The sequence below is a fragment of the Lissotriton helveticus genome, chromosome 1_1 (assembly GCF_964261635.1).
Source record: "Lissotriton helveticus chromosome 1_1, aLisHel1.1, whole genome shotgun sequence".
In the NCBI taxonomy this organism is placed as follows: Eukaryota; Metazoa; Chordata; class Amphibia; order Caudata; family Salamandridae; genus Lissotriton; species Lissotriton helveticus.
The window spans coordinates 1,930,423,184-1,930,447,048 of NC_136057.1; the positions used below are offsets into that span (position 1 = coordinate 1,930,423,184).

Here is a 23,865-nt window from a genome sequence, read left to right on the forward strand (position 1 = left end):
ACTCCCATTCCGACGACGGGGAATGATACAAAGCATGGGAATCTATGAAAGTTCCAATACTGGGGTAAGCAGTATTGTCATCAAGTATTATCAATTATTTATATTTTAATTTTTATTACTATTATAATTTTGCATTAACAACGGCCAGCTATGCTGAACCATCTTGTGTGAAACCTTATTGTATTGTCTCTTTTTCTTCTTCTTTAATAAAAACGATTTGAAATAAAAAAAATAAAAAAAGGGTGAGACCCAAGGGAGATCCCTGAGGGGCCCCACAGGCAAGAGTGAACGGGTCAGAATTATTCAGGGCAACCACTTGCTCTCTATTGGAGAAAAACGAGCTAATTAGTCTTAAGCAGTAACCTTACTACCAATACTTTTGAGGTGGTTGACTAGCAGGAAAGGGTCAGCAGTATCGTACGCGGCTGTAAGATCCAAAAGGGTTTCAGGACTGCCTTGCCCCTCTATTTACGATAGTTCTGATTTCCTCAGTGGCCGCCACCAAGGTGGATCTCGTACAATGATTGGGTCTGAACGCGTGTTTTGAGGGGTCAAGAATGCTGGAGGTTTCAAGAAGGATCATGAGCTCTTGGTTCATGACCTTTTCTAGGATCTTGGCTGGTAGAGGGAGGCATGAAATTGGCCTGTATTTCTTTACATCAAGTGGCTCGTGGGGGTTTCTTTAGAAGGGGTAGGATGGATGCTTTTTTCCACCTGGCTGTAAAGCAGCCAGAATTAAGGATCTCATTAAGGAACACAGTGAGATGCACTGAAATGGTCTTGGGTACTGGGTAGCAAACCTGAGGGGACAGGGGTTCGAGGGGGCATCTGTTTTCGAGGATTTGATGAGGATAGCTACTCTCTCTTCAGTAAATAGGGTAAAAGTGGTCAAAATTGAGTTATCTTGACTAGACTCACCAGAAATGGTTACCCCACCCATCTCAGTCATAAGGGGAGGCGTTGAATTTTCCAACATTACCTTAAGTTCCCCAAAAATATTATTTACTTTAGTCCAGAAAAAGTCTGCTATTTTGTCACAAAGTTGTTGATCTAGGGTGACAGTGTGTTAATTACAGAAGCTAGATAGTGACTTCACTGTATTAAAGAACACGTTAGTGGAATTGCTACATTAGATATGGTTACACCTATGCTTTTATATTCTTTCATCAGCATTTTGCATTTTATTTTTTCCTCTGGACTATAGTTCAACCTCCAGAGCTCATCCCATTGCCTACATTTGTGTTTCAGTTCTCTGAGCTACTGAGAATAACAAGTCGCTGAAGGCATCGATGTATGGTTTGGTCTAATTTTTAGAGGAGCTAATTGAGTAACTCCTGTATGTATCCAATTGGCAACGTTGACAGATGCTTGCTCAGTTTCAGAGTCCACATTAATATTGGGCTGCGACTCACACAGCAGGTATTCAGTTATAAAATTGTCAATTTCCTTCCAAGGATGGTATTTTATCGCTGCAGATATCTCGGAAGTGGAGGACTTCACAGTGTGAATAACTAATTTGAACACACTGGCCTTATGGTCTGTCCAGGTCAGGGGCACTACCTTTTTAACCATTAGCTCAAGATTGTTTGGAAAAATGCCTCAAGCGTATGATTGGCTACATGGTTTGGAGATTTAAACATCTGGAAGCACGCAAAGCTCTCTACATTATCCATCATTCTTATCACGTATACATTCTAAATAGAAATAAAAATCCCCTAGAATGGTGAAATTGGGGTACTTAATACAGGATTCCAAAAAACCTAGCAGTGATTGGGTGAAGTTTTCCCTAGGACCTGGGGGCGATAAATCAGAAGTCCGTTCAACGGATAGGTATTATGAATTTTTATATTAAACATGAGAGCTTCACAGTTAGATGCATGAGAGGTTTGAAAGTGACTTTGAAGCAGATGCGATAAATAATTGCTATTCCACCTCCTTACTTATGTAGTCTATAAACCCTAATTAGGTCGTAGCTTTCTGGAATAGCTGTTTTAATATAAGGATGAGAAGCCGATTATACCCATGTCTTTGTTAAAATAGCGACATCAGGATTTTCTAGCTCCATAAGGTCAGCAAATTCCTATTTGTGCTTTATCAGTGATTTTGTATTAAGGAGCAGACTGGACAGTTTGTGGTCCAAATGTCTGACAGCAATTTGGGGGTGGGTTGAAAAGCATTTGGCTTCAATGCCATGGCTGTAAAGTAAAGCTGCAGTTTTGGCAGGAGTACTGGATAATCTAAGAGTTACAGTTAAAAGGAGAGCAAGAAAAAGGCTTAGCTTTATTACCAATCTATAAGAGATCTGCTCTGGAGTAGCTTTGGATGGTGGGAGGACCAGGAGTCCTGCAGCTTAGCACTGTCCCGCCGAGTACAGACACAGATGGGCTTGCCTTTGGTGCACCATCGGCGCGTACATGCTTCCCGGTCCCTTCAGGGCTGTGGTTGATGGGGCGTGGCTGTAACACCTTTTCTGGTAGAGACTCTATCTAGCCACATATTCCTTACCTAAGAATATTCCACAGGAGTCAGCATGGATCTGGAATTTGTTTTTTAACAGTCACCTTGTGTGCCCATAGGTGGTGTTGTTCGGCTCTGCTTTGCATCGTCCACACCGGAATTGATGTGTGTGGTGCCTATATAGGAGCCACCCAGAGTGCTGCTCTCCGGTTTGTGACTATTTTTCCACCCCAGAAGCACAAAGCCATTCTGAGGATTTGAACCAGTATGTAAGAGTGAGGTCCTCAAGGACCTCTTAAGATGGAAATCTAATGCACAGAACCGGAGGGATGGGATGGTCGATAAGGAATCTGTGGCTAGATAGCCTCTACCAGATAAGGCATTACCAATGGGAAGTAACATCTTCATTTGATAAAGAACTCTAGCCACAAATTCCTTAGTTTAGAAAAGATAACAAAGTAAGTCTCCCTAGAGGTAGGTCTGCGGACTGTTTATGCTAAAACGTCCTGGAGGACAGAATGGCTGAAGTGCCCATCACACCAGACCTGCCTGCCTCGACAGTAGAATTTGGCAAACGTTTGCAGCAATGCCCACTTAGCTGCCTGACAGATCTTCAGGACTGGAACTTTGTGAGCTAAAGTAGTGGTCATGGCCTTGGTTCTGGTGGAATAAGCCTTCAAATCCTCAGGGGGTTGTTGCATGACCAGTGAATAGCAGATTTTAAAGCAGAGGACAATCCACCTGGAGATAGTGTTGCACTGCTTTGCCTTTCTTCACTCCAGTAAATCCTCGAAAGAGTTAATTGTCCACCCAGGTGTCTTTAGCATGATCAATGTAGAACAATAGCGCTCTTTTTGAATCCAGGAAGTGGAGTCCCTCCTCTTCTTTGGAATGGTGAGATGGAGCAAAGAAAGTTGGCAGTGTGATGTACTTTCTGACCTAAAAAGGTGGAACAACCCTGGACAGGAAAGAGGCACAGGTTCTAAGGATCAGTTTATCTTGAAAGAAGGTAGTAGAGGGAGGGTAAACTGAGAGTGTTTGTAACTCACTAAGCCTCCTGGCAGATGTAATAGACACGAGAGAAGGGCTGTTTTCATGGTGAGCAGTTGAGGAGGGCAGCTGTGCATGGGCTTAAAAGGTGAGCATACCAGATATGTAAGAACTAAATTAAGGTCCCAATGGGGCAAAATGAAAGGTGTAGGAGGAAACGTGTTGCAAACTGTTCAGGAAACATGTAAAACAGGGAGTGTTGGTCCGGAAACCGCAAGAAGGGAAACAGAATTAATGATGAGGGCTAAGCCACACATGCCTTGACCAAGCAAGCAGAATGCCACTTGCCTTAACAACGCATATACCTTCACTACGCATATGCCTGAACCATGCTTATTTGTGGTTAAGGCAGTCAGCCGTCTAGTTCCAGAGACCAGATGGGCAGGGAGAGGAACAGGAAGGATCGGGAGAGGAAGGACCAGGATGCGATTGGTAAGTTGGGCTTGGTGGGTGGGGGGGGAGGAAGGAGGAGGGGGTCATTTTCACGGGGGTTTGTTTTAGGGCTCAGGGCAGGGGGAATGGCAGTTTTCAGGGCTAGGGGCCATTTTAGGACGCATGGCAGGGGGCTGGTGTAGAGGTCGTTTTTTGGTCTGGGGTTGTTTTAGGGCTCAGGGCGAGAGGCAGTGGTCTGGTTAGTTTATTGGCATGGGGACATTTTAGGGCTATGGCCAGGGGGCTGGTGTTTGAGTAGTTATTTGGCCTGGGGCCATTTTAGGGCTCAGGGCAGGGGGCAGGTAGTTTTTTGGACTGGGGTGCATTGCAGGGCTAGGGGATAGTTTTAAGGGTTCAGTGAAGGGGGGTCTTGGTAGTGTTTACTGCTGTGGTGGGGGATGCAGTCCTGGGGGCCAGATTTTAGGGTTAAGGGCAGGGGGCTGGGGTGTGATATTTACCATGTATGCCTTTACCAATCATTCCTTCACAACAAAATTTATTGTAAAGGCATGCGTGGTAAAGATGTAGTCGTGGTTGAGACCGGGTGGTTTAGCCATGCGTTGTTGAGGGATGCGTTTTTCTATCATACAATCCTGCAAGAATGCCAAGATGGCCAAAAGGTATCCTTTAACTGTGACCAAACAAGAAATTGTGGGGCAAGGGACAATGCAAACAAAAGAAATTCAGCTAGGGATGGAAACAGAGAATCAATGAATTTGGAAGCACATCAAGTTACAAATGTGTTATATTGGCAGGCGTAAACAGTCTTTGTGGACGGATGTCTGGCTGCTAAGATGATGTTACATATTTCAGAAAACAGATTGAAAACTCTCAGCTGTCACCGCTCGGTCTCCACCCTTGTAGGTGGAAAGTGTGCAGGTTTAGGTGTGGAACCCTTCTCTGCTGCTGTGACAGCAGATCCTCTCGAAGAAGCAACCTGATTGGAGGACTGAGACTCATGCTCAGAAGTTCAGGATACCATACTCTCCATTCCCAATCCAGAGTCATTAAGCTGAAGTGACCCTGGTCATTCCTGATCTTCTTGAGAACTCTAGGCAAGTGTGGTATTGGTGGGAAGGCATACAGGAGTCCTGAGCTCCACTCGGATGTAACGAGTCTCCGAGCAAGAACTACCTTGGAAACTCCAGTGTGCCGAATTGTTGACATTCTGTGTTCTTGGCGGTAGCAAAGAAATCTAACCAAGGTTCTCCCCAATCTCTGAAGAGGCCTTGGACCCCGACACCACATGTGACCAGGGAGGCATCACCATCTGAGTTTGTCCGCCCTGGCGTTTAGAGATCCCATCAGGTGCTGAACCAGGACGATGTCCTGACATTCCAGCCATGAGGCGCAGAGCCTCCAGGCACAGGGTCCAGGACCCCACTCCAACCTGTTTGTTGCAATACCACATGGGGGTGGTATTGTCGGTAAACACCTGAACCAGCCTCCCTATGATGGTTGAAAGGAAGGCTTTCAGTGCCAAGCGTATTGCTCTCAACTCCAACAGGTTGCTGTGGAGCTGAGAAACCGCCAAAGACAAGAGTCCTCTGACCTCCGCGTCCCCCAGATGGCCATCCCAACCCAGGAGTGATGCATCTAAGACCAGTGTGACTTCTGGGTGGGGGAGGGAGGTCTTCTGCTGATCCAATCTTGGTTTGTCAGCCACCACTGCAGGTCTTTTGCAAGGCTCTCCGATATCTGGACCAGGTTGGAGAGACTTCCCTGATGCTGAATCTACCAGGCCTTCAGGTCCTACTGCAGAGCCCGTAAATGCCAATGGGCATGCTTCACCAGCAGGATGCAGGAGGCCATGAGTCCCAGCAGCCTCAGAGTCAGTCTTAACGAAATCCATGATAGAGGCTGAAACATCGGTATCATAGCCTGAATATCGTGGACTCACTGCTCTGAAGGATAGGCGTGGAACTGCATTGTATCCTGCTCTGATGAAAGGGAATGTCTGAGAGAGAGTTAGGTCAAACTTTGGTAAGTTGATAGAGAACCCCAGCAAATACAAGAGGTCCACCGTAGTCTGGATGACTGCCTGCGGTGAGCCTGCCTTCAAAAGGCATTGGTCGAGGTAGGGGAAGACTGTAACCCTTGATCTCTGCAGATGGGCTGCACCCATTGCCATCACTTTTGTGAACACCCGAGGGTCACTGGTAAGGCCGACAGAGACCACAGTGAAATAGAAATGCAGCCGACTCACCATTAACAGCAGTAATGCCTGTGGGCGGGCAGGACTCGAATATGAAAATATGGGTCCTGCATGTCCAACACTACCAGTTCCCAGGATGTAGGGCAGACAGGGCCTGATCCAGAGTGAGCATTCTGAACTTTTTCTCTTTCAGGAAGTAAGTGAGAGGGTGCAGATCTAGAATAGGACCAAGTCCTCCATCCTTTAATTGCACCAGAAAGTAGAAGGAATAACAATCATGACCTACTTCTGATGTTGGCACCCTCTTGATGTCTCCTTTGCCCAAAAGACCCTGAACTTCCTGCCATAAGAGCAAAAGGTAGCCCTTCATCAGTCGATCTGTGGATGGCGGTGGGCCTTCCGTAATGGGTTATAGGAATTCATTATTCGCCATTGGGCCAGGTGGCGCCAGATTCTACCACCAACTGGTTGTCCATGCTGATGCAAGGATATCTTACAGGGGCTTTGAGGCTGTGGTGCCGGAGGAGATGGTGGACTAAGTAGACCTTTGGTATTGAATCCAACAAGGGCTCTGGAAGCCGCAGCCATGAAAGGACTGAAGAGTCCAGTGACCATGGTGGCTGGGGGTGAAAAGATGAAGCGGGTAGCACCTACCATAGCCACGGAAAGAGCGATAGACAGAATGCTGCTGCTATGGTGCTAAGGTAAGCCGTACAAACATAGCGGTTGCCCTGCTATCTTTAACATTCTCAAGAGCTGAATCTGCCTTTTTGCCAAAAGGCGAGTGCCATCAAAAGGCTTGTCCATAAGGGATTCCTGGACATGCCCAAAAAGCCGGTTCAAATCAGCCAGGCATGGCATCTGAGTGCAAATGACCATGTAATCAGTTAGTCATGCACAGTTATGTTATGTTATGTTATGTTATGTTATACTTGGTTTTGTATAGCGCACGGCTACTCAAAGAGTGTCCCGGCGCTTTGATTTGCACACCTATCTCACAACATAACAATTAAAACCATAAAACGAAAAAGAGCGAAGATCCCGAAAAAACCCCAGGGGAAAACTAAGAAGTAAAAAGCCAGGTTTTGAGACCCTTCCTAAATGCCAATAAGTTAGATGTACTACGCAATGCCACAGGGAGCGTATTCCACAGCTGGGGGGCCAACAGTCTAAAAGAACGGCCTCCAATACGAGCCCTCTTTATGCGAGGAACCGTGGCGAGGAACAGGGATCCTGACCTCAAGGGCCTGGCTGGATGGTAAAAGACGAGCCTTTTTTGAAGGTATTTCGCCCCTGAGGCATGAAGAGCTTTATGCGCTAGAGTCAAGGCCTTAAAGATTATCCGCTTCCGGACGGAAAGCCAGTGCAGTGACTGCAGGAGGCCCGAGACTCTGGCACGGCGAGATAGCCCAAAGATTGCCCGTGCTGCCGAGTTCTGGACCACCTGAAGCCGTTGAAGCAGATATTCTGGCAGGCCGAGATAAAGAATGTTCGAATAATCAATTCTCGAGCCAATTATAGCCTGCACTGTTATCTTCCTATGCTCCTCCGATAATAAAGGGAGAAACTTGCGCAACATCCGGAGCAGGCCAAAACACGTGCCAGTGAGACCGATTATCTGAGAGCGCAGCGTTAGGCCGTTGTCGATCTTAATCCCTAGGTTTTTGGCCACCTGGGACGAACCTGCTGGTGGGAACATGTTCTCTGGCCACCACACCTTCCAATCCGGATCTGAGCTACACCCAAAGAAGAGGACCTCGGATTTATCCGAGTTGCACTTGAGGCTGCTATGTTGGAACCAGCGAAAAACAGCCTCAAGGCAACCCCGGATACTCTCTCCATCGAAGTCCGCACCCCTCTCACAGGTAAAGAGGAGCTGGGTGTCATCAGCGTAGGAAACAATCTGAGCCCCGAAGGACTCCGCCAGAGCCGCCAGAGGGGTCATAAAGATGTTGAAAAGAGTCGGGCTCAACACTGAGCCCTGAGGGACTCCGACACCCAATGGCGACATCTCGGCGGAGCAAGCAGAGGCCCAGACCATTTGTCGACGGCCCGCCAAGAACGAACGGAACCAGCTGAGCACCGTCCCCCTTAGACCGATCTCAGAAAGTCTTGCGAGAAGACCCTCGTGGGGAACGGTGTCAAAGGCCGCCGACAGATCTAACATCACCAACATCGCCCTGCCACCTGAATCCAGCACCTCCTTAATCGCCTCCGAAACTTCTAGAAGTGCTGTTTCGGTGCTAAGATTGGTGCGGTATCCAGATTGAGTAGGGTGCAGTAGCTCATGAGACTCCAGATAATCGGTGAGCACCTTATGCACGTGTTTTTCCATAATCTTGGCAAAAGCAGGTAACAGCGAAATAGGCCTGTAGTTTGCCAACACCTCCGCGTCCAGTCCGGGCTTTTTAAGCAAGGGAATGATCATCGCCTGCTTCCATATCTGAGGAACCACACTCTGCTCAAGAGAACAATTCAGCAGGGGGTTCACATATGGGTTAACGGCTTCTGCCATTTTCGCCAGAAATTTGGCGGGGCAGGCATCACGAGGTGAACCCGATTTCGGACAGGCCATCAGATCCAGCGACGAGGCAGTGCGCAGTGCATGGTGAATGTGGCTACATCTCTACCATCAGCAACTAATTGAGAGAGTGTTGCTCAGGCCCCCTCCGAGACCATAGGCAGCACTTGCCCAACTGAATCCCATAGAGTATGATAGTATCGGCCCTATAAGCACACAATGTTCACAGATCACAGTGAAAGGTTGGTGGAAGATAAAATCCTCTTCCCAAAGTTGTCCAGCCTCTTGGGTTCCCTGTTCGGTGGTTTGGTAGGGAACATGCCAGGCTTAACTTTGGAAGTAGACGCCTGGACCGCCAGGTTCTCAAGGGTGGAAGGCTGGGTCCCCGGGGGAGGGGCAAAGGCAGCAGGTAATTGTCCATTGCCCAGGAGTGCCTGTGTAGGGCTTGGGCCATGCCTCGAGCAGGATTTCAATGAGGGCTTTATTAAAGGGGAGCAAAGGTTCTGAGGCGGATAACTCTGGCAGAAGCACCTCTATCAAGATGTCTGTTTTGACTTCAACTGCAGACAGCGCTAAGGATCAGGACCTCAGACGCTCTACGTACCACTATTGCAAAGGAGGCCCCTCCTCTGTAGCCACTGTAGGAGGAGAGAGTATGCCAGTGTCTGGTGAGGTATCCAGACCTCTCGCATAAGCCAGTTTCTCATACCAGTTATCCTTGGCCAAGTAGCAGGGGATAACTATAGAGATCCTCAGATCCCCTTCATTCATAATCCTCAGAGGGCCTTTCTGGGACATAAGGCTCTGTCTCCGACTCAAGACTGTTCAGTGCCAGTGTCGAGCAACGCTGGTTGGGCTTTGTATCAGAGTTTGCAATTATGATGGATTGGCACAGCTGATGGGCATCGGTGGTCCCCGGAACACCACCACTATAACGAACTCTGGTGGAGGTTGTGGAGTCATGATCGGGGTCGGTCCAGATATAGGCACAGATTGCAAGGGCACGATTGTTACTGAAATCGAATCAGCGGCAGAAGTCCAACTTGGTCCCCTTCAGACCAATGGGGCCAGAGGATGCTCCAGAGGGGTCAGACTACCCAAAAATGAGGTGCATGGCCTCCGAAAATTCTTTTGTTTGGGTGGGAGTCGTTCCTGCTCCGGGAAACTCAAAGAGGCACAGAGCAAACCCAGGCTTAGTCTCGACGGGGACTTTGTGTTAGTGGGGCCTAGATGACTGACTGGCGCAGAGAAGCCGAAGAGCGCTTTGCCTTCTGGGATCTCTTTTTGTGGAACTTACCCAATAAAATTCAGGATCGCAATGATTATTGGCGCAAGCGATTCCGAGAGTGGTCCCGGGACATCCCTCATGACTTGGATCTGGAATGGTGCAGAGTCACATGTTGAGCAGCCAGGAACCTTATGGATTGCCTTCAGATTCATGGTCTTGCAATCCAAGCAGACCTTGGAGTCATGGTCCTGCTCCGAGCACCAAAGGCAGACCAAGTGAGGGTCTGTCACAGACATTTGCCTGTGATGGGCACCACAAGGCTTAAAACAAGTAGGTTTTTTAGAGAACATTGGGGCATATTACCAACCAATAGAGATAATTTTTGTCTCTAACTTGTTTAGAGACAAAAATTATCGCCGCACATCGGCGATTTTTATCGCAGATAAACCTTGCTATTATCAAGGTTTATCGCAAATGCGATAAAAAACGGCCGCAATGCATGAATATCGCTGAAAAGTCAGCGATATTCATGCATTATCGAGCAAATGCTCTTAGCCATGTTATCCACCTCCCATTGGTTAACATGGCTAAGAACTGCTCATGGCAGGTGTTAGTTTTGGGAGATATTCGCGCTTAGCGCGAATATCTCCAAAAGTTGGTAATAGGAGATAGCGATGTTAGCGACTGTTTCCAGTCGCTAACATCTTGGCACGCCCACTTTGCATGTCATTAGTGATAAATATCACTGACATGCAAAGCGGGGCCCAGGATGGTCGCTATCTCCTATTAGCTGTCGCTAACTGGTGTTAGCGACAGCTTGGTAATAGGGAGATAATTTTATCTCCGCTTTCTTGGCTTTTAAAGCCAAAAAAGCGGAGATAAACCCCCTTGATAATATGCCCCATTATTCCATAAATGTTCTCAAAAAAGGCACACTGGAAAAGTGTTTGACAAAAAGTCGAACAATCCAGTAAAAAAATTACTGGGGGAGCTCGATCCGGATCTGGACTGATGGTAAGGAAAAGAATGTACTGAGGTCAACGTGCTCAGAAAGAGTTTCCGGATCTGGTCTGAAACCTGAGGAATAATCTAAAGTTTAGAATGTGCAGCTGGAAGTCTCTAGAAAAACCAATGCATGTTTTCAGGGATGAGTACATACACAGTGCCATTGTCCTAACACCAGCAAAAACAGACAGGTAAATGGGGGTTCAAAAATAATGTCCTTTCTTAGAAAGCCATATCAAATATTTCCAGGAAACCAGACATGGGACTACAGGCTCTGGTGGGAAGAACTTGGAAACGAGACTATCGTTTTCCAGAGCACTTCTTCAGTTGCACGCTGGATTCCCTCCATTTTCATTGCAAGTGTATTTAAAAGAAATAGACTGTGTGATTTTACAACATGTATTTTTTAGTGTTTTATGCACTTGATGAAACGCTAGCACACACAGTGTGTGCAATTGCCAAGAATTTGAGGAAAACAGGGTGCTCATAGTAAGAGAGAGAGCACTTCAATTTGAAACAGAGAGGCAGTTCCAGCAATAATCAGAACGGCAGTGATAGGGGGTGGAGAGTATCCCAGCCCTAAGTAGAGTGGCAGCGGCAAGGGAGTGAAGTCAATTACAAATCTTCACAGAATGGCAGCGGCATATAAAAGATTGTAGCAAAGCACTAACCAAAGTGTCTGTTTTAGGGGTGGTGATTCACTGACTTATTTATGAGAAAATAAAGCAGTGTGTTTCTGCAAGCCATTTGGCTGCGCTGTGCTGCGTTACTTTCAGAGCACAGGGATGGATAATTTTCACAACAATATGACGGATCCCTGTACTCTCCCCTGCGCTGGCGTAAAATTGGCTGCCATGCGCCAATGCAGGCACCCTTGCACCATGGTGCAAGGGTGCCTGCATTGCGGGGATGATTGTTTTCATGCAGCAAGGGACACATTCCTGCGCAAAACCAATCACAAGAGATGTTTTCCACTTTCTATGCGTGCTAGAGGAAAAACCGAGGAGAAATAAAAGTATTTCTTCTCGTTGCACCTCCTTACGCTTCTCCTGGGAGGCGTAGGATTCTGACGTATTTCCAGGTTTACGAAACCTTGTAAGTCTGGGAACACCCACAGCAACACCCATGGAACGCCCCTTTCACACAAAGTGCTTCATGAAAAAGGGACGTATTAACAAGGACACGAAAAACCACCCAGGGTGGCTTTATATGTCCTTTTAAGTATGGATCACCTAATTGCATCGCGTCACAAAAAATGAAGCGCCTGCGGCGCAAGGGGCTTGTCAATATGCCCCATAGTGCTTGATTTGTGCTGGTGATTTCCAGTGTTCGGCACCAGCACTTAACTGTCAACACCAGCACATATGACAATGTGGTATATGGTGGCACTTCCTGTCCGATTTACAGTTGAATGCAACATCAGTTGTATATTAATTCAAAATACATTAAAGATGGCTAATACCTAACGCCCAAGCCAATCTTACAGCTTAGGGGGCCTGGAATAGAGTGTGATGCTTTTGTAGGTGTGTTGGTACTGTCATTGGCAGCACAATGGGCTCCTGATGAGGACCCAGGCACTTATGTTTTTTACAAATTAACCACTGGGTGATATACATCCCAACATTAAACTGAATGGCAGCGGTAGGGTATGTGAGTATCTCAACACAGAGTGGTGATAGCTGTATAGCACTGCCAAATCTACATCAATAAGTGAAAGTATTTCTTTGAGTGGTGGAGGGCTGAGATTTGACTGTAACAGTTCTAGTAACGGGCTGAAAACAACTGCTGAGAAAGTTATTGGGGGGTTGCCAGTACTAATTAGAGACAACGTGTCCTGTTAGAGAAGTCACAGTGAAAATAGTGATATATAGAGGGAAGTAAGAAGGTAGTCTCCACCTTTTACGAATTGAAAGGAACTGGGGATCACTGGCAGAGTGACTTGGGAGTTCTGCAAAACATGAACCATCTGTTGCTACTTTGTTTACCTTCACACTGACAGACAGAAACCAGATCTGAATGCTTCCTCTCACTTACAAAGTCTACACGTTGTCAGGACATACTCACTACACAATAAAAGGAAAAAACAATCACATGAGGGCAGGCACTTACAAAGAAGGCTGGAGAGCAGCAAGGACTGGTTGTGATGTACAATGGCCACACAGCCGGTGTTGAGGGCCACCACGCAGAGGACCAGCCAGTAGAACACTTGGGATTTGACCATGTGGCGGACGGAGATGCGCAGTAGCCGCTCTTTGTGTCTGAAGTAGGAGGCTCCATCCACTTTGGCACTCTTGATGCTGGCCCGAGCAAGAGGCGTGCCTGAATGGGACAGAGAGACGACAGGGACAACAATGACTCAAGGAAAAGACTGCATGCGCTCAACTGCTCAAACACCCTCCCGCATGAAGGGGCGCTGGCTGCCAGCCATGGGTGTCATTAAGAGGTCACAGCTGCAACCCCTGGCTGGACCCTTGCGACCCCTGGCACTGCCCTTGAGACCCCCAACCTCAGAGGTGGCAAAATCAGTGCCAGGAACACAGAGGCAGCTTACCCTTATGAATGTCGGTTGGGGCTCCACTTTCTTTGTTTTCTCTTAATTTTCTTTATTACACTAATAGTGAATAATGTAGTGTGTGTAAATTTGATGGGTGTATGTGTGAGCATGTGTGTGTATGAGTGAAATTGAAGGTCAAAGGGCACGAAATGTCACTTCTGCTACCCATGGCTTTTAGGTGAATTGACGTTCATGCAGCCAGCTAAGCTTCACTCGTCATAGATTACGATTTAGCAAATCTAACAAAAACCTCTCTGAAGAAAGCCTGGAATGTGCACCCTGATCAAACTGAAGTAGTGTCACCCAAGGTTTTGTCAGTATGCAGGTTTGGACTCCACTGGGAAACAGTGAATTTGAAATAAAACACTTGGGGAGAAGTCATTAGAAAGCAATGAAATATTTCTTGTCTCATTTCAGGGAAAGAGGTCCTTACAGTGGAAAGATGTACTCCTTGCTCATCTGCAAAGCACCCTAACGCTTCGTCAGTGGTAGTAAGCGCTATATAAAGTGACAGTACACTTGCACTTTACTTTCAATAAGCCTGCCTCATAAGAGAGAGATATGCTTAAAGGCTCTATTGGCCTCAATTGGTAGCGTGTGGGGTGTGTGCATATGTGTGCCTCAGGCGAACACATGTGCAACTGAAAGTGTCCATATAATTTGCAGAGACCTTGACTCTCCATTTGCGGTGCATTTGCTTCCACTATGCCTGCGCTTCCATAAATTGGCTCCACTATTTAATTCTTCCCTGGAAATCAGGATAGGAGATTGGAAGCTGGGCTTTGTTACCTCACTTCTGGTGGAGAATGTGTGGGATTGAAAACTACATGCTGCATCTATACTCACCCACAGAGGAGATATCTGCACAGTGATCGTCACTGGAATCTCTGTTCACCACTTCTGGCCTGCTTCTTTTTATTGTCGCACGCCTGAGCACTAAAGGGGCATAGGTGAACATAATGCAATTACAAAGAAAGGCCAAAAAAACACACAGTGCAGACAGAGAGGTACACCTCGCCTATGGGACATTTAAAATAAAAGTGGAAGAAAGAAAGAAAGAAAGAAAGAAAGAAAGGAAGAAAGAAAGAAAGAAACAAAGAAAGAAAGAAAGAAAGAAAGAAAGGAAGAAAGAAAGAAAGGAAGGTGTTATTGAGGGGACACACTGACCATGGGAGAGAATTAGGAAGTTTGACACCAACCAGAGGACAGTTACAGTGTCAGTCACAAGCAAGCGTCGGCTACAGAACAAGATACCAGGCAAGGAACAGGTAGAGAGCAAGACAAAAGACAAGCAGTTATTGAACACCTAAACACTAGGCATCTGGCGGTGGTAGAGCAGGGATGTGGTGAATGAGTCAGATACCGTGCTCAGTAGAGGTAAGCCACTTATCGAATGTCACGGTTCAGTCAATGACAAGTTACATGCATAAGAAGCAGGCACAAAGTTAGTGACCAGACAAGCAGCAGTTACATTGCTAGTGTTCAAAGTACTGCCAGGGTGCAGTTAAAGTGCTATTCGCAACCAAAGGGGCAATCAGAGAAGCAGACACCAACCACGCAGCAGTTAGATAGATAGAGAGCAGTCCTAGATCCATCTTGCTTTTCCAATGGCCATGTCACATCATTTCTCAAGGCAAGGTCCTTGGAAATCATGACATCAAGATCCCTCTCTGGTTTAGTGGTTTTTAAGATCTCACTTCCATTCCACTTGCTCATTAGGATTTCTGTGCTCTAAGTGCAAGAGGAGGCTACAGAATGAGGCACAGTCAATGTAAATGAGGCACAGCCAATGTGCTGTTAGAGAGTAAGGGGTGAAAATCTAGAGGAAGGATTACAGGTGAGGACCATGGACAAATGTATAAAGCAATTTTAAAGAGAATCTGCAACTTGGCGAGTGAATGGTTGAAATATCCTCCACCCATCATAGCCTATTATGATGACAGTGGCGCATGTGCAGAGTAGGCTGTGTCTCTCATACGCTTCTTTCCATATCTTACCTTCCAAGGCTGAAGTACCTGCGTTCTTATTTTCTTCTGCCAGCATCACTTCCTCTGCAAGAAAGCAAGTTTTCGAAATGCAGTGAAACAGCAGCTGTCAGTCTCAGAACCGCAATCATTCACTGTACGCAATGGCTACTTAACAAGCACTGAAAATTAAGATAGCAAATTTGGTTAGTTTGTCTGCTAGTTATTACAGGGTGAACATCCAGAAAGTTGTTTTTCAGAGGTGAGGATGCAAGAACCATCCAGGTGAATATTTGTTTAACCTTCTTACCACATTTATGGTTAGATTATACAACCTCGCCATTCTTCTTTAAACTACTGTAGACTTCCCCCCACACATGGACCCATGCCTAAGATGAGGCCTCACATGCAATGCATATACCTCTGTCTATCTTGAGATTCATCTTGCTTTTCCAGGAACCAATTACATTAGTTATGTTTCAAATAAACAATCTGTCGTTCCTTTTAGCAGATAAAACATTTAATCAAAACACGAACTCAAGGATGTTAATGGAAAAATATAGAGTTTCATTACTGAAAATAAAAACAACGCATTCATTAACAACTCTTTTTTTATAATGCATATATATATACAACGGATTTTAATGCAATGGAAAATACATTTACCACCAAGCTGTTACCACCTGTCTGAGGTACCCATTGAATACAGGATACCATTAGAAGTTTCAGCGATAGAACAGAACTGCCTGTCCACACAGCAGTGTGTAGCATAAATTACAGAACGATTAATTCCTTGTATGTGGTAGATGTTCTATACATGGGTAAATTTCTTCAACAGGGAAGTATCTATCATCAACCTACTAAAATGTGAACAGTTTTTTGGCTTAATAACTTATCACAGTCGTAGACCCCGGAGCAGAAGAACTGGAGGCTGACACCTGCTTCGTCATGCAATCGTTTCAAAACATTCTGTTTCTGGAGGTGGAGTTCTAAAAGCATTTGGTCTCACACTAGCATTAGCTACTAGAATGATCAGGCGACCTCCTACCATTGGCTTGAATTTTAAAAAAACGTTGGGGGAGATAGCAGGCAGAGAAGCTAGCTTTTATCTAATGTCTACAAAGAAATGTATGAAAAATAGTGAAAAAGGAAGAAAGGTTGACTTATCCCTGGCAATTCTACATAATATACGTGAATGTATTGTGATTATGCATCTTTGAGGTGGTTGTAGCACTGAAGACGACGCCATGGACATGAGCACAGCATCAATCCAATGCCTCCAACACTGCCTGCACCTAATCGAGACATTCAACACCTCAAACACTGTCAGTGCCCAATCCAGACCTGGAAGTCAAGTACCTACCTAGAGCCAGAGTCAACCAAGACAAGTTTTCATTTATTTGCTGAGACCAAGAAGCAAGAAATATTACAAACCTGACTCTATGATATGAATCTTGATAGCTGCGATTTCCAACTTTCATCAAATGCAAAGACACTCTGATGCACCGTGGACCAATCCCACCCTCGAGTAATACATTGTCAAGCAGAACAAATACAGCCTGGTACCATCTATCTCTTTTGAAGACAGTCAAACTGTTTCTTCCAGAAAGCGACTTCAAGAACTGCTGTTCAGGCCCTTATAGTCTTACATATGGATTGTGGTAATGCCCTACACCAGTGGTTCCCAAACTTTTGACTCCTGAGGACCCCCATTGAGTCACCACTGGAAGCCGGGGACCCCCAAGCAATTTGTATGAGTTAAATTTCAAATATTAAAACAGTAATTCAAAAAAATACACACGTGTGCACACAAAACAAATACTCAAGTTACTAACGATTTTGGGGCCAGATGTACGACCATTTCATTTAGCGCCTCACAATTGACAACACATTGCAAGTGGCAAATTGCGAGTTGCTAAATGAAATGTACAACTGTGTGTTTAACACTGTTTGGGATTCCCAATGGGGTCGCAAATTGCGAGGTTCCTTAATATTAATGAGCCTCTCGCAATTTGCGAGCCCGTTGGGAATGCCTGCCCTCCCAGGTGTGGTGGCCTGCTGGGCTGTGCTGGCCACCATGTCTGGGACTGCTTTTAAATAATGCAGTTTAAAAAAAATAATGCAGCCCGCTTACTATGCATTAAAAAAAAAAAGAAAATGAAATGTTTTCGTTTCATTATCTAAGGGTAGGCAGAGGTCCCTGGGACCACTGCCTGCCTTTAAAAAATTATTTTGCATGCATTTGCAAAGGGGAAGGGTCCTCTGGGGACCCCTTCCCATTTGCGAATTCATTACCATCTACTTGAAGTAGATGGTAATTACGAGTGTTTTTCAACCACAAAACATTTGTACATGGTTTTGAGACTCGCTATTTGGAAGGGAATGCCCCTTCCAAATAGCAAGTTGCATAACCTATTTAGCGAGTCGCAAACAAATTTCGACTCGCGAAATAGGCAATGTACATGCATGCGCAAACGGGTTCGCAAAACCCGTTCGCACATTTAAAACGGATCTGGCCCTTAGTATTTTATATTGAAGTAATAGCCCCTCTGTCACAAGTATTTCATTTGTTTTATAGCACCTCTCATACCATTGTGGGATGTCAGAGCACTTTACATCACACACATATAGATAATGAATCATACATGTAAATCAGTGGGTATATAAAATTTTTAAAGAGTGCTTGGTCTGGAAAAGCACAAACTCAGGATTCAGAACATAACACAGTGGCTAGCGCTGACTTTAACATAAAAAATGTATTTCTGCCCAAATAAATATTTTTAGCAGCATCAGGATAATGACTAACTGGGAAAAAACATAAGTTACTAACTGGTACCATGCAGTTTTCAAGCAGCTCTTTGATGACAGTTTATAGGTCCCTCTGCTACATTACGATTGTCACTAATGAAGTGCACAGTAACGAAATAATCTCTGTGACAAAAGCAGTAACCGCGAACCTATGCACATAAAATATTGCTTTTTCAAATGCATGTTGCACGTTCTTTGCAGTAGGCACATTAACCCTCTGTGCTACATTAGTCAAAGCTGTCACTGAACAAAATTCTCGTCACGCTCCAGCAGGTACATTAATCACTGGCATTTATTTAATTCATTTATAATCTTGACACTTTTATTGTTGCTGGAAAACTGCTAATTATACAGAAACGTTTCTGTGCTTTTAAAACTGTTGCCTGCGGACCCCCTGGGAATGTGTGACGGACCCCAGTTTGGGAAACACTGCCCTACACCATTGCTTCCTAGACACCATAGTCCACTTTAAGGGTATCTTAAATGCCACAGCATGTCTCATCTTGGGCCAGAAGAAATATGAATAGATCATCCCCAGCCTGATGGAACTCTATTTGGTCCCCTTGTCGGCCTGCACTATCTTCAAAACCAGCAGCATTATTTACAAAGTGTTATGATCAGCCCCCCACTTGTCTTGTGGACAAGTTCACCATCTCTGGGGACCCACAGCACATGTCCAGCAAAACCACCATCAGACTGGAATCTAAGAAGTTTAAAAATGGAAACAAAAGTAGCAGGCCTTTTCCATCTATGCATCCACAATCAGGAGCAATATACCGGTATCCCTGAGGGCTGCCCAAAGGTGGTCCAATTTAGTATAGAGTTCAGGACAATTTCTTTTTAAGGTAGACGATATCACAACGCATTAACAATCCATTAACCAGCTACCTCGTGGATCACTTGTTTACTGTATGCTTTCCTTTGAAGCTGAACAGTGCTCTGCAGCCTTTTTGGCTAGGGTTGTGCTACACAAATACAACATACACACATATATGAATCAAATGCAACCATTAGAGAAGCACCATAGACTTATTAGCTGTACACATAACAACCTTGTTTGTGCTCCCGGACACCATTAGACTGGGCTGCTGGTGCCAATCCTCACTACTCTTGACACATCTTCATTCAGTGTCACTGAGAGAATCATTTGTGGGCATGGGTGGTTTTGTGGCACTGCCCGAAGTCCACAGCACCACCACCAGTACTGGACTGCAATGTGTGGGGCTAAAGAGACCAACCACTACAACATTTGAGTTGTTATTGAAGGTACTTTTCTTTAAATGTTTCTAAATGCACCGCCACTGGCACCAAAGCTGTGTCCCTCTCCATGCTGGATGTCGCACCCACAGCCAGAACTGAGTGATGTTTATTGAATAATTTCAGTACCGCCTCTGGCTTATCTTCACAGCTCCTCTAAATAGATTTTTCTACTTCCTCACTAGTATCTTTGTTTGGAAGATGAGGGTTCATTTCTAGACCTGGGCGGTAAATTCCGTTCCGCTCGTGGAATTTGCGGAATTTGGGTAATTTCGCATTCTGCGGAGAACGTGGAATCGCCAAAAATTCCGCGATCCGCAGCTTTGCAGAATTTTTTGCTCGTTGGCGCTTTCAAAATTCATGTTTGTGAGATATTTCCCCCCGAGCACACAAACAGCATTCGCGACACAGGAAAAAAGCATCGCGAACGGGCGGAACAAGCAATTCCGTGTGTTCACGGAACTCTGCGCGTGCTCGCGGAGATTTTTTACTGTTACACGGAGCTTTGCGTAGCCCGACTACGCAAATTCTGCCCATTCCCATTAATTTCCTGACCTTGAACCTTGTCTTATTTTTTTGCCGCACTGGTCCTGCTGAAGTTCTCCAAATAAGTCATGATCTGAAGAGTGTTAGAAATTAGGTTGTTCCCCAAACTCCGTAACTTTCGGGAGTAAATTATAGTTATCCTTTAATTTCCTTATTCTCTGGCTCTGGGCCTTCAAGATCATGCGGTGGAAAGCATCACATATCTATTTGTCAAGCTGAACACAAAAGCAGGATAAAATAGCAGCCACGAATGTGAGTGTTTGACGTTTCCTTCTTGCCCTTGCTCCCGTTCTTTAAAACTCAAAGGCTTTTTGGTCTTACTGTGACATTTGAGCTTGTGTAGCCACTGGAAACAGTGTAGAGGAAAAAGGAACAAACATGTTTGTGTACAGGGTGTAATTGTACTGTTTCCTGTCATGTCTAGTCTGTTTTTTGTGTGACACCTGCAGGATTATTGGCACCGGCCGGCTCTGCAACACGATGTAAAATACGGATTTTGCGATTTTAACCTGTGTCTATGATGTTTCAGAGGTAAAGAATCCGCAGAGAGAGGTAACAGTGCAAAACTGTCAATCACCACCAAAGCACTGCTCGGCACTGAAGAACTGGTGCTAAGTCAGTGCGAGCAGCCTTCACATAAGAGGATATTCAAGTAAAATGATCAGATGGTCTGCAGCCTGCTTCGAGTAGGAAGAGAGTGCATAATAGTGAGTAACTTATGAATATGATCTCAGGGCTATATTTATCAGCCAGGATTTATAAGAAATGGTGGTGGAGAGAGATGAGTGACAAAAGTATCGACCAGCATGTCAACTAGGAAATATTCTGTCCTAAATAAGTGACTTTTGGAATGTTTACAGAAATGCGGTGTTCCTAAATACTTGCTACAGCTGTGTGAACATTACTAAGGGAAGTACATTGTGCCATTACAAAATGTCATCCTTTGAAAAAAAAAAAAAAACTACGTCACAGGGTAAGTCAAGTGTCTTTTTATAGACTGTAAACTCGTAGGACATTATTTACAAGCCCCTTGCGCCACCCGTAAGTCACTTTTCCTATGTTAAAAATGACGCAAAAGTGGTGCATAGGGTGGTAAAGATTAAAACTATAAGCACTTTGCACCAGTACTTGAGCGAAATATGATAGGATTTAAAGGTAACTTAATGTCCGCAGGCTTGCATAGGCGTTTGTGGGCCCGGGTCAGCAAACTCTAAACATCTGACGCCATCTGTTATTATTAGCCGTGTTAGATGCCTCCTGATTTATAAATAGAGGAGGATTGCTTTAAAATGCATACATAAATGTTGCAGCACGACAGTGGTGGCTCCTCGAGGGCATGCTGCGGGGCGGTGAGGCGGGGGAGGGGCAGAGTGGGGGGTAGTAAACTCCAGCATACGGCCGAACAGAGTTAAGTAACTAAATAAAACAAATTACACTGCGCGCGTTTAAACGCCATCAGCGTTGCAGCGAGTGCAATGTAATTAGTTTAATTTATTTATTTAGCTACTTAACTCCATTCGGCCGTATACCGGAGTTTACATACCTGATCCAACATAAAGGAAGAAGTTTAAACCTCTTAGTAAAATGAGGCCAAGAAAAACCAACACAGACATAAGAGACCCAACTTAGGGCTCACAGACCCAACTACCAAGCCAACAATTCATTATTTGGGGGTGTCACAACTTAAACTATTCCCCTAAGTCTATGGTCCTGTAGTCAAAAATTCTTGAAATACCATAAGGGTTATGAACAGGGCGAGAAGGTGGGCCACTTGCTGAGACAAATGAAGGCTTCAATGGCCATCCCTGCTATCCAATCAGCAGATGGGGACACCCTCACTCGACCTCAGGACATGAGTTTGCGTCATTCTACAGCCTGTAGACACCAGCAAGCGTGGACCGGGTGTCCATGTTTCTTGAAGGGATTGACCTACACGACTGATAGACAAGGGTAGGGAGCTCTTAGTAGGGGAAATCAGCAGGGAGGAGATTGCAGCAGCCATCTCCAAGTTTCCCTACCACAAGGCCCCGGGAGAGGATGGATTCCCCACAGAATTCTACAAATGGTCTAGAGAGAAGGTAGTTGATACTCTACATGCAACCTTTCAGGAGGTGGAATGGACGGGTATCTTGGGACCTCTATCTAACAGTACAGTGATCATGCTCCTGCCCAAACCAGGTAAAGACCAGCTGCTGTGCAGCAGTTACCGCCCCATATCCCTCTTAAATTGCGATATTAAATTCCTTGCCAGCATATTGGCAGCATGCGTGAGCATGGGCATGCCCTCCCTTATCCACCACTCACAGGTTGGCCTTGTTCCGGGCCACTCTTCCAGTAATCATCTCTGCACCATGGCCCGCAGCCTCTGGACCGCTAAGGACCTACCAGAAGATGCAGTGGCCCTCTCCCTAGTTGACAAAAAGGCTTTCAACTGCATTGAGTGGGAGTACCTCTTCGCCACCATGAACACACTTCGACCTGGGAGATCAATTTTTCTCCAAGGTGCATCTTACTTTTGAGTGCACCATGGCTCAGGTCAACTACGGAGGGTTCCTCTCGGATACCTTCCAGATCCGGAGGGGCACCCATCAGGGCTGCCGCTCTCCCCCCTCCTGTTCCTTCTGCTCATGGAGCCCCTAGCCTCTGTCATCCGCCATTCGCCGTTCATAAAGGGAATACCCATCGTGGGAGACCTCTCCAAGGTGTACCTATATGCTGATGACATTCTGCTCACCCTTATTTGTCTCCAGCACTCCTGCCATCATTACTGGAAGTCATTGACAACTTTGCAGCCCTGTCTGTATTTAAATTGAACTGGAAGAAAAGCGAGGCCCTCCCGCACTCTTTAGGCACCAAGGCGGCGGCAATTCATCGTTACCCCTTCCCGGCTCAGATACCTGGAGATCCTGTTCAACAGAGGTCTGGACGGGATGGCCAACCTGACCCTGATTGCTCAAATAAAAACGGACTTTGACAAAAGGTCCCTTCAAGGATGTTCCATGTGGGGCATAGTACAAGCAGTAGGGATGGACACACTGCTGCGCTTTACTTACGTGTTCGGTATGCTACCTGCTGTGGCGCCTCTAGCCACCCTCCTCCCCATCGATTCCTGGCTCCCGGCCCTTGTGTGGGGCTCTACTTGTCCCCGCTTTTCCGCCTCCAAACTTATGGCATGTCGCTCTTGCGGTGGCCTGAATCTCCCGCCTGTGGAGTACTATTCTTTGGCTCGTCATCTCTCCCAGCCTGCCTATCTGCTCCCAGGCACCCGGACCTCCCACTGTGGGTCACCATGGAATGCTCACTCCTTTAATGCAGCAACGGTCTTGGTCCTCTCTATAGAGACCACACACCCCCAAGTGCTTCCGCCACACCCTGCCATACAGGCCATGCAGAAAGCTTAGCAATGCGCCAATGGCCTACTAGACATGAACCACCAATTGCACATCAAGGTGCAGCTATGGAGCAATGATAGCCTCCGCGTCAATGCCAAAACCCTCTGCTCGCCATGGTGGATAGCAGCGGGCATGCAGACTCTGGAAGAGGTGCTGATAGATGGCTAAATGAAACCTTTCAACCGTTTAAGGGAGGAATTTGGTTTACACCCACAACAGGCCTGGCAGTGCCTGCAGTTACACCACTGTCTGAGGCACTGTCCCAGTCCTCGCACTTGATCTCAGCAGCCCTCGCCGTTAGGGGAATATCTATCCGTGTGGGGCTGGCATAGGGGAGTGATGTTGGAGTTCTACAGCACCGTCATGAGCAACCTCTTCTAACAACCCCTTTTGCGCTGCTTTCGTACTAAGTGGCAGGACAACCTGCAGATCTCCATTGAAGAAGAGGAATGGCCTAACGTCCTGGAAGCCTTTGACAGAGGAACTCAGGAAGCCC

The 23,865-nt window shown here is 46.0% G+C and overlaps 1 protein-coding gene across 1 annotated transcript in view; it reads right to left on the bottom strand.

The window, feature by feature from the left end:
* Nucleotides 1-23,865, bottom strand: part of CACNA1E (calcium voltage-gated channel subunit alpha1 E) — a 1,292,345-nt gene that overhangs the window by 623,553 nt on the left and 644,927 nt on the right. Inside the window, exons 8-10 of the mRNA XM_078643465.1 lie at nucleotides 15,400-15,453; nucleotides 14,249-14,338; nucleotides 12,958-13,167 (exon numbers count right to left, since the gene is read on the bottom strand). Coding sequence (XP_078499591.1) covers nucleotides 12,958-13,167; nucleotides 14,249-14,338; nucleotides 15,400-15,453 — 354 coding nt within the window. The remainder of the gene's footprint in view (nucleotides 1-12,957; nucleotides 13,168-14,248; nucleotides 14,339-15,399; nucleotides 15,454-23,865) is intronic.